The 13,079-nt window shown below is 42.8% G+C and overlaps 2 protein-coding genes across 8 annotated transcripts in view; one reads left to right on the forward strand and one right to left on the reverse strand.

The window, feature by feature from the left end:
• Nucleotides 1-7,506, reverse strand: part of DRAM2 (DNA damage regulated autophagy modulator 2) — a 22,953-nt gene extending 15,447 nt beyond the window's left edge. Inside the window, exon 1 of one of the 2 annotated variants that reach the window (XM_077335095.1) lies at nt 7,380-7,506. The gene's annotated coding sequence lies outside the window, so the exon portion shown is untranslated. The remainder of the gene's footprint in view (nt 1-7,379) is intronic. The other variant, XM_077335097.1, reaches the window with a different exon arrangement.
• The window catches only part of CEPT1 (choline/ethanolamine phosphotransferase 1), a 27,502-nt gene continuing 21,855 nt past the window's right edge, over nt 7,433-13,079 (forward strand). The window contains exons 1-2 of one of the 6 annotated variants that reach the window (XM_077335090.1): nt 7,433-7,645; nt 8,810-9,232. In XM_077335090.1, coding sequence (XP_077191205.1) covers nt 8,894-9,232 — 339 coding nt within the window. In that variant the 5' untranslated portion in view covers nt 7,433-7,645; nt 8,810-8,893. The other 5 variants (XM_077335094.1, XM_077335091.1, XM_077335093.1 and 2 more) reach the window with 5 other exon arrangements.

Raw genomic sequence — 13,079 nt, forward strand, 5'->3', positions numbered from 1 at the left:
TACTCGCTCGTTTCAATTCTATTTAGAAATGTTTACTATTTGGTTCAACCAAATGTGTATTTATTTATCTAACTTCATTTATGTTGGAATATATGCAAGATCTGCACTGTGCATGATTGAACAGAATATGAAAGTGTCCTGCAGGGAACATCAGAAGAAATATGTATTTAGCATAGTTAGAATAGGAACTTCTGATGATTTTCAAATAATCTCCGTCAGTGTCCTGATTAGATCATTTGAAGACTTCCTGTTCCTTTGAACACACTTGCTGCCACTGATCTCCAGAGCTCTCATGAAATCCCTTCACCAACACAATGGAGTTCAACATGGCCCCTGAACCCTGTTGCTGTTGGGCTGGAATCTCAATGGTTTCTGGTGCGAGGACTGGCATGGCTTCCAGATGCTTCCACCATTGCTGTGGCTTCAGGACTCCACTGCCATATCTCTAGAACAGAGGTGGTAAGTCTACTCTCTGTGCATGCACAAAAAACTGTATTGTTTGGTGGTATTTAAAACACCCATTGTTTTGTTTCAGAGTTTTAGGCGATCTTGCGGTCGGGATAGGATTCCTGTTAGTATGGGCCTGGTCTGTGAATTCAGATATCCATAGATCAGCCAACATATGAATACTTGTTGGTGTCATATTGTTAATATTTATAGTTTTATGGGGAATAGATTATTTTAATTAAATAATTTGTTTCTATTCATTTCCTTGAAAATAATGAATTTTGGTGTTGATCTTAAGCAGTTGTTTTAAAGCTGATTACAAAGACATCGTTTCGGGACAAGACCTTGCCCTGGTACGGAAATGTAACCACGCTGTACCTGGGTTTGGTCTCAGAAACTTCCAGAGTAACACACCCATAAAGTAAAAGAGATCTTTATTGAAGAAATTCAAGAAAAAAGGTTTAAAAACAATGCTAATAGTTCACTGGCAGGAAAATGCAAAGAAAAACAAGGAAGCTAACTAGGTACCTCTTAATGGAGTCCTAACTCCGCGCAGTTGGTTCTGGAAAGAGAGTCCTTGAGCATAATACAGATGGTTTCTTGGTATTACCAAAGCATGGAAGAGGAAAGTGTAAAAACAAAACAAGAGTAACACCTGTTCTGACTACTTTTATAGAAAATTGCAGGCCAGTCTCTTGACCCCCTCAGCCAATTACTGGACAGTGTCCATTGAATCTTCCAGGTGGGAGCAAGGTTCCTCCCCTACCAGATCCACAGCTGAAGTGAGTGATCTAAATTAGCAGGCCAGGATAGACATTTGGGTGGCAACAGTTCTGCAGGGCCTGTAAGATGGAGCTTTTCTGCCAGGTGTGTGGTTCAGGCCCAGGACAGTGACACATTCCATCTAGGGCCCCTCCTTGAAACCTTGACATCTCACGCTTAGAAGGTTGCAGCTGGAACTAACTGTGATTTTACTGTATATTTTAAAATAAAATGTCGTACGCTGCCACGAGCTGGTGACTCTGGGAGTGGTGACATAGAAGTCCAAATAAATAAATAAATAAATAAGGGAACTGTGTAGAATAGTGAAGTAACTTGGGGAACAGTGTCGCTTCAGCTTGAACAGACTAGAAAATTACCTGAAGATGTGTGTTGTCTTGACACATGGCCTACTGAACATCTATTTGAAGTTTGGATGCAAACCATAGCTTGTTGCATGTGTTAATCCTTTAGAAGTATCATAAATTTCAACAATGCTGTTTTTCTGTATATTTGCACATTTGTTAACGGTACATTGAATATGGTTTACAGTTGTATGCTTCTTTCATCCTATTGTGCGTTCAAGTCGTTTTCATTTTACCCAATTTTTGATATAACCTACTTGTATCTTTCACTTTTGCATTCTTATACTTACCATTTAGACATAATGGTAGTATTGTCTAGAACAGCCTTTCTCAACTTTTTTTACCATTGAGAACCCCCTGAAACATTCTTCAGACTTCAAGAAACCCCAGAAGTGGTGTGATCATGCATAGTATGATTGGGAAGCATAGCTGTGCATACACACCCCCGGGACCCCTCCCCTTCTCATCCCATCCAGGCCCACCTTTGGCCATTTTGGGAGGAGTGGGTAGGTGGCCATATCCCACAATAAATGTTTAACAGAATTTCAAAATATGTTAAAAATAATTAACTCTTGCCCATCCAGGAAACCCTTCCAGGGCCATCAAGAAACCCCAGGGTTTCATGACAGCCTGGTCTAAAAACACAAACGTCTGTGTATACACCAAGACACATACACTGAAAGGTTGCAATAGTGCTGTGAATGTGCTTGAGGCTTCGTTTCGAGTTAGGTGTGACTGCAGCATAGGAATGTATCAAATGCCAATATATGCTGTCACCACTAGTGCAGAACCTCCTCGTCTACATTTTCCCAAAGGAGAACAAGGCACCCTATAGCAGGTTCCAGGCTCTTCTACTGAACATTATGAATCTATCATTTAAGCATAATTGTCTTGTTCCAAAAAGCATAAGCCTATAATTTATCATTATAACTATATAATTTATTACTAAACGTTCTTGCATACAATACTCCATAGCTTTCTAAGCATGTGACTCATCTGTGTTAAGATTACAAAGTCCTCCTGCCCCTTCTCTCTCACCAGTGTTGAGATAGAGTACTTTCACCTTCTACAGAAGCCTTTTGTCAATATTTGTACATGAAACTTTCAAACAGACATTCCCTATCTTCCAGGTCAGAAGTCTACAAACAATATAGACTTGCCACTGTTTTTGAAAGTATTTAAAAATTACATGGGGAAGACTGATTAATTAGTTGATGGTGCACCTTCCCATTTTAAAACCTGCTTATTCCTTTTCCATTATTTTGGTCTGAATCCTAAGAACAAGATCCATGCACAGAAGAACATAATAACAGCCCAATGGCCTACTTAATCCAGCATCCTGTCCTCTGAGCAGTCAGCTATAGAGCACTGAGGCTAAGACCTCCCTCATACATTGTCAACTGGCTCAGGGATTCAAAGGATTAGTGCCTCTGAATGTGGAGGGTCTCCTCAGTCAACATAGCTAGTAACTACTGATAGACTTATCTTCCATGAATCTATCTAATTCCTTTCAAAGCTGTTTACTCCTGGAGTCTGGCAGCAAATTCCACATTTTAATCATTCTCTGAGTGAAATAGTAAGTCTTTTGCTCTGTCCTGAATCTACTACTCATTAGTGTCATTGGATGCCCTTGAGTTCTAGTATTTTGGGAGAGGGAGAAACGTTTGTCTTTGGCAACTCTCTTTATATCCATGCATGATTTTATAAACCTCTATCATGTCCCATCTTAGTCGTCTGTTATGTAAACTGAAAAGTCCCAGACTCCTCAGCCCTTCCTTACTGGGAAGGTGCTCCCTTCTTTTCCAGCTCTGCAGTATCCTTTTGGAGATGTGGTGACCCGAACTGTACATAGTATTCCAAATGAGTCCATGCCATAGCTCTGTGCAGGGGCATTGCAATATCAGCCGTTTTTTTCTCAATCCCTTTCCTAATAATTCCTAACAGGGAGTTTGCCTTTTTCACTGCTGCAGCATACCCAGTTGACACTTTCATTGAGCCATCATATGGCCACAAGATCTTTTCCCCTCTTGGTCTAAGCAAATTCAGACCCCATTAGCCTACACCCTAAGCTGGGAATTTTTGCCCCAATGTGCATCACCTTACACTTATCAACACTGAACTTCATTTGCCATACTGTCGCCCACTCACCCAGTTTGTGGAGGCTCTCTTGGAGCTCTTCACAGTCAGCATTGTTTTTTACTAGTCTGAATAACGTTATGTCATTTGCAAGCTTGGCCACTAAACTAATTACACCTAGTTCCAGATCATGTATGAATAAATTAAATGGTACTGGACCCAATGCTGATCCCTATGGGACCCTATTTCTTACATCCCTCCAATGTAAGAACTGTCCATTGATTCCTTGCGTCCTGTTATTTAACCAGTTTTTAATCCAAATGAGAACCCATTCTCTTATCCTATATCCTATATCCTAGTAAACTAAGTTTACTCAGGAGTCTTTAGCAAGGAACCTCGTTGAAATCCTTTGGAAAGTCCAGGTATTTAATGTCTACTGGATCACCATTGTCTACATACTTTATTCATTTAATAAAAAAACTCCAAAGGGTTGGTGAGGCAGGACTTTCCTTTGCAGAAGCCAAGCTGATTTTCCCTCAGCAACTTCACCTGAGAAAGATGGAAAAATGTCTGGCATACTACTTTTGTGATCTGAGCCTCAATTGTAAGGGAGGCATTGAAGATCACCCCCAAATTCCTGATGGAGCATGAAGCTATACTCTGTCAAGGCAGCAAACATGTACTTTGTCTTCCGGCCCTTTCCTCCCTAGCCACAGGACCTCCAACTTCATGGGACTAAGTTTCAGGCACCTCTGCTAGAGCCAGTCCATCTCAGTCTCTAGACACCTGGCCAATGAATCTGGAGGTGTATCCGGCCAGCTGCCCAACAGCAGATAAAGCTGGGTGTCATCTGCATACTAAGCCCATGCCTCTGAGCCAGATGTGAAAGATGTTAAATAACATTGGGGAGAGAATCGTGCCTTACAGCAGTGGTCCCCAACCCCCGGTCCGGGGACCGGTACCGGTCCGCAGATCAGTTGGTACTAGTCCGCGACTCCTCCTTGACCTCCTCCCTGGCTGCAACCTTGGGGGCTGCCCTGCCACTCTGCCACGGGCTCACCTTTGGTGCTCTCCAGCAGCCACCATGGCTTGGGCTCCCCCTCGGTGTGGCACTGCGCAGCTGCTGCTGGCAGCGCCCCCCAGTGGGCAGCGGGAAGTCAGGGGCACCAGCAGGAAAGCAAGTAGAGCAGGGGCTTAGGCGGCGGTGACGATTCCTCGGTAAAAGACTACCCCCCCTCCGGGCCTCAGCGAAATTGTCAAGCATTGACCAGTCCCTGGTGATAAAAAGTTGGGGACCACTGCCTTACGGTACCCTGCAAAGAAACTCGCAATGTGATTGTTCCTCCCTGACTGCTACAAGGCATACTATCTTCCAGACCCATGAAAAACAGTGGCTTGACAACACTATACCAGAAAAGACTTTTTTTCCTTTGCAGTGTACAATTCATGCCCAAGTGGAAAATAACATCATGTTGAGCAATAATAACAAAAAAGCACAAAACTCGGGGTACTGGTACAAGGGAAACACCCCCTGCCTGCTGTTTCTCAATACAAAACATAAACAAACACATCTGGCTTAGACCTTGCAATCTGCATTCCACTTCCTAGTAGAAACTCCCTCCACTCCTACAGAAAATCAAGAAGCTACTCACTTGACATTCCCCCTCCCCTTCAGGAACATCAAATGCATTGTCTTTTATTCTTCCCCTGCTCCTATATCTTAAGATGCAATCATCTCACAACTTGTCTGTTGCTGCTTTCTTCTTTCCTGTGTACTCTGAGTGTCATCTCCCTTTTGTACTCAGTCCCACCTTGATTAGCAAATTTCATATATGCTGCCTCTGAACCCTTCCCTGAAGATGTCCCTGAGATTTTACATGAACTTTTACTTGCATCCCTTTTCTGGCCTGTACACACATTATGGAACTCAGGCATCAAATCTAAGTAGGTCTATTCAGAAGGAATTCTCTTTTCCACTTTTAACAGCTGCACAAAAGTGTTTTTGCAGGTCTAAGATCATCTTAGATTACAGGCTATTTACACATCTTAGATTACAGGCTATTTAGACGTATAGGAGCCACCCATTCCTAGGCAGAAACATTCCAGGAGAGATTACAACCGTCATATTAGTCAATATATATTAGTCAATATACAATATAAAATTAATGAACTATATATTGGACATGAAACAATAACAATATATGATATATGAAGCAAGTACTGATCAAGAGCATTTACCTTAGTCTGGAACTCTCCACAGAAATTAAGTTATTTTACTAGTGGAGAATGACACGGTATTTTTTGTGTGTGCAGAGACTAACTGATGAGCAAAGTCAGAAGTCTCAGATCAGAATTTAATCCAAGAATCAATTGATGACACTAATTTTGATCCTGTTCTTTAAATTATTATTTTAATACTTTTGTAATAATTTTTATCAAGGAATCCTTCTATTATTTGTATTAAATGTAAAATGTTTGTATAGATTCCCCCTAAAGAAGCCTGCATGGAAAAACTCTTAGGGACTTAGTATAATAATAAACCATTCCATTGTTACGTAGCATTTTTATTTTTTTCTGTTGGCATATGGCTGGGTGCAGCTCATTTTTTCTTCATATGTTGGTGTGTGCTAGCAATATCCCTCTAAAATTTGCAATGCCTATACTGGACATTCTCGGTACATGAGAATCAATGAAGAGACACTACATTAAAAACAGAGACACCTAGAAAACGGTGAGGCACTAGTCCTCAATGTCTCTGTTCAATAATAAACTTAAGAAATTGAAGTACTTCTTTAAAATGTTAAAACAGAAATTGCTACATAAATTTGATACTGCTGAAGTCAACAGAGCCTATTGTTAACTTCCTACAAAAGTGTTCGTTCTTCTAGGCTTATACACATTACTCATGTTATCAAAAGATGGAGCGGTCCATACCTATTCTAGATCACTTTCAAAACGATTGTTTTCATCCTACCTCCTGGACCTTCTGACTTTATAACAATTCTCAGGCCTATCTGTATGTTTGGGTATAAATCTCTCCCTACTAACTGAATATAACACTTTACGCTTCTGACAAATCTGGCTGTAACTTACAAAGGCATATTAGTGTATTCATCTTTGAGCTGCCCTCTGGGACATTTCTTTTTTTTGGGGGGGATAGCTAATTTTGGTTGGAAAAGACTAACTTTTAGCCCTGTTTAGCCCCACCCGATTAGCCCTGTAGGGAACGGCTGCCAAGCAGAGTTATCTGATTACAAGATAACCAGACGCTTAAGAGATGCAAAACCACACACGGGGCCAAGTCATCCTAAAAACGCAACTTTCCTTGTGTGTGGATCCTAGGGTAGAACCAGGCTTGCTATGTTGAGTCATCTTGGTACTGAGACAGGCAACCAAAGCACAAGGGCAGCTCTCCCCTCCCTGCCCCTTTTAACAGCTGCACAAAACTGAGGAAAACAACAAGGGAACTTTTCCCAGCACGGAGACGGGATCACGAGGGGACGCGCGCCTGCTGAAGGTTAACGCGCCTCTGGACAGGCCGTGTCCGGCGCCCAGAGGGGGTTTCGCAAGGGCTCCTTTGGACACGGAGGGAGGGCGGGAGGCGGCTCTGCCCTTTCCCCGCGGGTGGCACCTGAGGTGACCCCGTCCTCCGCCTCCTCTGCCCCCGGCGGAAAGCACACACCGAAACCCGACCCGCCGCGCGAGGGGAAGGGGCGGCGGCGCGTTCTTTACCGTCCCGCGCTCTCCGCCCCGCGGTCCCCTCATCCCCTCCGGCCACGGTCGCCTCCCTTCTCGGGGACGGACCGAGAGCGAGGAGAGCCCAGCGCGCCTCCCCCACCGCCCATGCGCGTGCCTCGGCCCGCCTCCCACCAGCCCCGGCGCACTCCCGCCTCCGTCGGTTGTCGTGCTCCCTTCCCTAAGCAACCACCGCCTGCTCTTGTTTACGGCAGCCGCAAAAGGGCCGTAAAAGCGCCGCCCGGGCGAGGAGGCTGGTTGAGGTAGATGCCGGGTGTTCTTCACGTACCGGGGGGGGGGGGGGGGCTAGGCTTCCGACGGCGCCGGGTGTCCTTCAGGCGGAGCGGAGAGCGCGATGCGGGGCCGCCTCATTGGCGCAGGTCCTCCGCGCGGAGAGCGACCGGGGGGCGTGCTGGCTCTTCTGCGGGCGCCTGCAGAGGGATGGGGGTGGCTTGGCCGGGGCTGGAGCGGGGCGGGGGGGCTTTGCCCTTGCTCGTCTGGCCTCCTTTCGCCGGCGGTGGCTTCGTGGCTTTTGAGCGGCAGCAGCCTGTCAGCTGTGGGACCCCCGCGATCAGAGCACACCGTCCTCGAGTGCCGGGAAAAGTCACAACAGCATCCTCCCCCCCCCACCCCCCGTGCATGCTGCAGGTTTCTGTCAGGGACGGGCATGACTCGTCCAGAGAGGAGCTTGCCCAGGGTCGCCTGGAGTTCACGCTGGGTCAGTCGCTGCCCTGCACTGTTTAGCTCAGGACTGACTGAGCCCTTCGAGGTCTGGGGCAGAGATCCTTTTCCCGATCAGAGTCTGAGCCCAAGACCATACAAAGCACGTGTTCTAGCTGTCGTTTGTGGCTTCTCCCAAGACCTTTGCCTTCTGTTCCTCGGCCAACAGTAGAGTGGTACTTTCCCTCTGTCAGGATCATTGCTCTTTTGAGAGGTGCTTTCTCAGCCAGGGTTTCTTAACCTCCTAGGAAGAGTTTATATATTTATTTATTATATTTATATACTGCCCCCCCTTTCGGATCAGGGCGGTTTCCTGAATGGGTGGGAGTTAATTAATTTTAAAATATATTTTTTAAATTTGTTAAACATTCATCGAGTGATATGACCATTTATGGTCCTATTGACCTGCCCCCTCCTTCCAAAATGGCCAATGATAAGCCTGGAGGGAGTGGAAAAGGGAGAGGGCCTGCTGAGCATGTACACAGCTATGCATCCCAGCCATAATCTACTTGATCCTGCCACTTCTGGAGTTTCTCAAAGCCTGAAGAATGTTTCAGGGGTTTCTAAATGATAAAAAAGTCGAGGGAGGCTGGCCTTGAGGATGCAGGAAACTGCCTCAATGACTGGCAAACCAAAATGTGAATCAGGGTAACCTGGTACAGAAGAGTTTCTGCATCTTACATTAATCTCTATGCTTTGTGTTTTAGGTAGACCGGGATCTTTCAAGACTTGACAGCAGTCAAAATCTATTGGCTGTAAACATTACAACTAACTTTACAACTAACAAATCCATGAGTGGGAATCGATCCCTGAAGAGACGATGTGGGGAATTGCATTCGGAATCCCCTGTACGTTATGGTCATGTTCCTTCTGCAGGATGTGCATTAACCAAGTTGATTCAGTTGCCTACACCACCTTTGTCAAAGCACCAGTTAAAGCGGTTAGAAGAACACAAGTATCAAAGTGCTGGACGGTCCCTGCTTGAGCCATTAATGCAAGGTTATTGGGAATGGTTAGTTAGAAGAGTACCAGCTTGGATTGCGCCTAATCTGATTACAATAGTTGGACTGATAATAAACATCTGTACAACTGTAATATTAGTGTGTTACTGTCCAACAGCTACTGAGCAGGTAAGCAAAAGGTCTCTGACAATTTCTTTTTTGTGAGAAAGGATTGTATATACTACTTTAAAATTTAGCAGTATTGTATTTTTGATTTGGTATTAGGTATTGTGGTACTTTATGCCTTTATAACTTGTGATGTACTGGACATTTCAGAAACATCAGTGTGTAAATCACATTAGCCTCAGTGATTTCAAAATGTGATGACATTTGCATAAGTTTTTTCTAACATTAATACCATTGAAATACCTGTTGACAGATGTGTCTGATAAAAGATAGGATCTGGGGGAAATGTAAAACAGTGGTTACAGAATCTGAAAGAGTCCCAGTATATAAAGTGTACAAATATGAAATATGTATTATTTTAATGGCAATTTCCCCTCTCCCCCAATCAGACAAAAAAGTGTGAGGTTATTTTTATACTGATGAAAAACACCCTGAAAGCTCCTGGGTCTAAATTTAGAATATAACTTCAGGAGACTCCTTTAATACAAGAAGATTTCTGTAGCACATGTTCTCAGCTATACCTTTGTATTCTTATGACACTTCTGCACAGTAAGCTCTAAGCTATTCAGCAGTACACTAATGAAACTTGTTCATGTTGAGATACCTGTTTATCTGCCTGTGCTGACATAGAGTTTAAAAGCTGTTAAGGAGGCTTGGTAGTTGCAAACACACTTATTACAGAGGGATTACTACTAATTCATAAAGGATTATGGTGTTGAGGATGTGTGGAGCTGTGGATCAGTGGAAGAACCTTCGCTTTGCATGCAGGAAGTCCAGGGTTCAATCCCCAGCATTTCCAGTTAAAATGACTAGGCAGTAGGTGATGTAAAATTCTGTTGGAGATCCTGGAGAGCCAGTACTGGTCTAAGTAAATAATACTGATTTATAGTTGGAAGGGACCTCCAGGGTCATCTAGTCCAACTCCCTGCATAATGCAGGATCTCACAACTACCTGCCAACCCACAGTGACCCCAACTTTGATGGACCAGTGGTCTGATTCAGTATAAGGCAGCTTCACGTATATACAGAATTTTAAAAAAATTTAAAAGGACACTGAGTTTTGTATTTTAGTCCTAGGTATATATAATATAATAAGATAATAAAATATATGTCAGATTTCTCAGAAAGATACCAGCCTTTAGATGTTTCAAACTATGTGTAACATTAAAGTTTCACAATCAGATCTCATGTTTGTGTCTTTCTCTCTTTTAAAGCCGCTGTGGGGAAGAGATTCTGAGACAGGGGGATTTAACTCTTCCTGTCTCTCCCCACACCATAATTTTCACAGTGTAAATTCTCTAGCTAGAGCCAGTGCAGTGGTTAGAGTGGCAGAATATTATCTGGGATACCCAAATTTTAATTCTCAAGCTACCATTGAAACTTGCTGGCTGATTTTGGACAGCCATTTCAGTGTATTTCATATGGTTATTATATATAAGAATAAAATGCAGGCATAGTCTAAGTCTCTTTGGGTCCCCACTGGGAGGAATGGTGAGGGGTAAGTGAAGTAAACAAAGAAATATGATATGGTATGGAAAACTCCATCTAGCATGATGGAGAAGATGTTGGTGGTGTGATTTCTTCCAATTTGGCCCTCTGAGCAGAAGGTTTGGTGGCTGAATAATTTAGTTACCATTTTGTATTTTGTACCTTGTCAATGAGTAAAAGAAATAACTGTTCTCTTTATTTCTTTTCTGTGCCCTTTAAAATCTTGATTTTTTTCTAGAGTAAAGGTACTTGGTTATTTCATCCTGTTCCAGAGTCAGACCTTCATTGTATCTTTTCCTGTTTTCTGTAAACCACCCTGAGCCCTCGGGGAAGGCGGTATATAAATATAATAATAAATAAATAAATGAATAAATCTTTATAGTTCTCCATTGAATATTTTCTAATTTGTCCATATCCTCCATTGAGGTGTTCAAAATTGTAGAATTATAAATACAACTGTATATGTTGTATTATAACTTTAATCCCAGAAAAAGTGATTCCATTATTATTAATAAAAATAAATGCTTAGTTGGCTGTCTATACTACCAGATAAAAATGTTGATTCATGTCAATTTAGTTAGCTTCAGAAAATCCTAACTACACTGCTGCTTAGCCAAATACAAATCCTTGTATTTCATGTTTGCTTCTTTACTGTACTGCCCCTCTTCACTGTTGCAGTCTGCTCAGCCCCCCAGTGTATTGAAGTCATTTTAATACTCTATAGCAGTGCTGCGAATCCTTTTGATTCTTATCCCTCTTATGCTTTTGAGCAATGTGCTATCCTCTCCATCCAAGTAATTTTGAGCAATGTGCTGTCTTCTCCATCCAAGTAATTATCAAACTATAGAATAGTACTGGCCTTGTGCCTAACTGCAGTAGATATTACTTTTTAATACTACTAATGCTTTTTTTCAATTACCCATGAATCTGTATTGGGCAGTTTCAGTTGTAGCTGGCTTTTGTCAGTAACAATATTTGTTGAGCAATCTTATGTGTTTCTCCAGTGTAAGCTTACACTGGTCTGATTCTGCATAGGATGACAGTGTTAGACAATGTAATTAAAATTCTAACATTTTACAAGTTTTTCTTTCATATTGTCATTCATTACTACAGTTAGCACTAACAACACTGGCATTTTACTTCAAACAGTAACCTAGGATGAATGATATATTACTCTGAGAAATACAACTTCAAAGCCCAGGAATCTAAACTCTTTATCTTGCATTGCTTGCCCTACATATTTAAGCCACTTTGTGAAAACTCATCTAAGGGGAAATTGCTCAGTATAGTATCAGAATTGTATTTGTTAATGTCAGTCCTGAACATTCTCAGTTTGCAAGAATAATTTTATGTTATTTTAATGTAATATGGAGAAGGTTGCCATACAAGTATGTAATGTGGTATTTTGCAAACATCCATATGAGCAGACACCAGGAGAAGTACAAGTTACCATGTATTGAGTTACAGTTAAAACGCTGTTTGGACTCTGAGTAGCTGTCCATAGTCATTCACTCAGCACTGCTTACTGTGTTCAGTACAGAGGTGTTGCTTGAGTTTTTATGAGGTTTGCATAGAGCATGAAGAGATTAACTGGATATATGCCATGCTTGCAGTTAGAGATAATGTTTTAGGGAAGGATGTCTTTGAAGAAATATGTGTAGTGAATGCAAATCTCTAATGTACTGTGTAGCCATCTTTACTGTCAGACTAATTTTAAGAGCAGTTCTTTTACTTTGATATGTTAAAGGAAAAGCTAGAGAAGTTCAAAGGAGGAATGCCCACGTTCCTGTAGTTAATTTGCATGTATTTATTATATGACTAGGGGCAAAGCCCGTTGCATTCAGGAAAACAACAGGCGCTAGATTTGGGGCGTTGGGGTACAAGATCTCTGCACATGGCCTCTCCTTCCCCCCAGGACCTGGAAAGGCTGCAGGCTGGAGGCCCCCGGGAGGGGAACTCACCGTCAGGGCAGCTCTCACATGGCAGGGATCTGCAGCCTCTGAGCCTCGGAGGAAAATGGAAGGAGGTGGGGGTGGTCAGGGGTGGGGGATGGAAGGCAACTGGCTGGCCGCTGGACAGACAGGCAAGCCGGCTGCAGGAGGAGGCACTCAGGGGCGGGACAGCCGTCCTGAATGGGTGTTAAGCACTGAGTGGCACTTAAGCCATGAAACCAGCTTCTCCTCCAAGCCCTTACCAGAAATATTAAATGAAAGATTATGTTTAGGTAGATGAAAATGCAAACTTTAGTCATTTGGTAGTAAGGAGAAATCGGTACTTAAAGTTTGGTCACTGTTGATCACTATCCTGGTTTTCTTACTTTTGGTTGATCACCATATTTTTCTGTATTGTCCTCTATGTAAGA

This window comes from Paroedura picta, chromosome 4, assembly GCF_049243985.1.
Source record: "Paroedura picta isolate Pp20150507F chromosome 4, Ppicta_v3.0, whole genome shotgun sequence".
NCBI lineage: Eukaryota > Metazoa > Chordata > Lepidosauria > Squamata > Gekkonidae > Paroedura > Paroedura picta.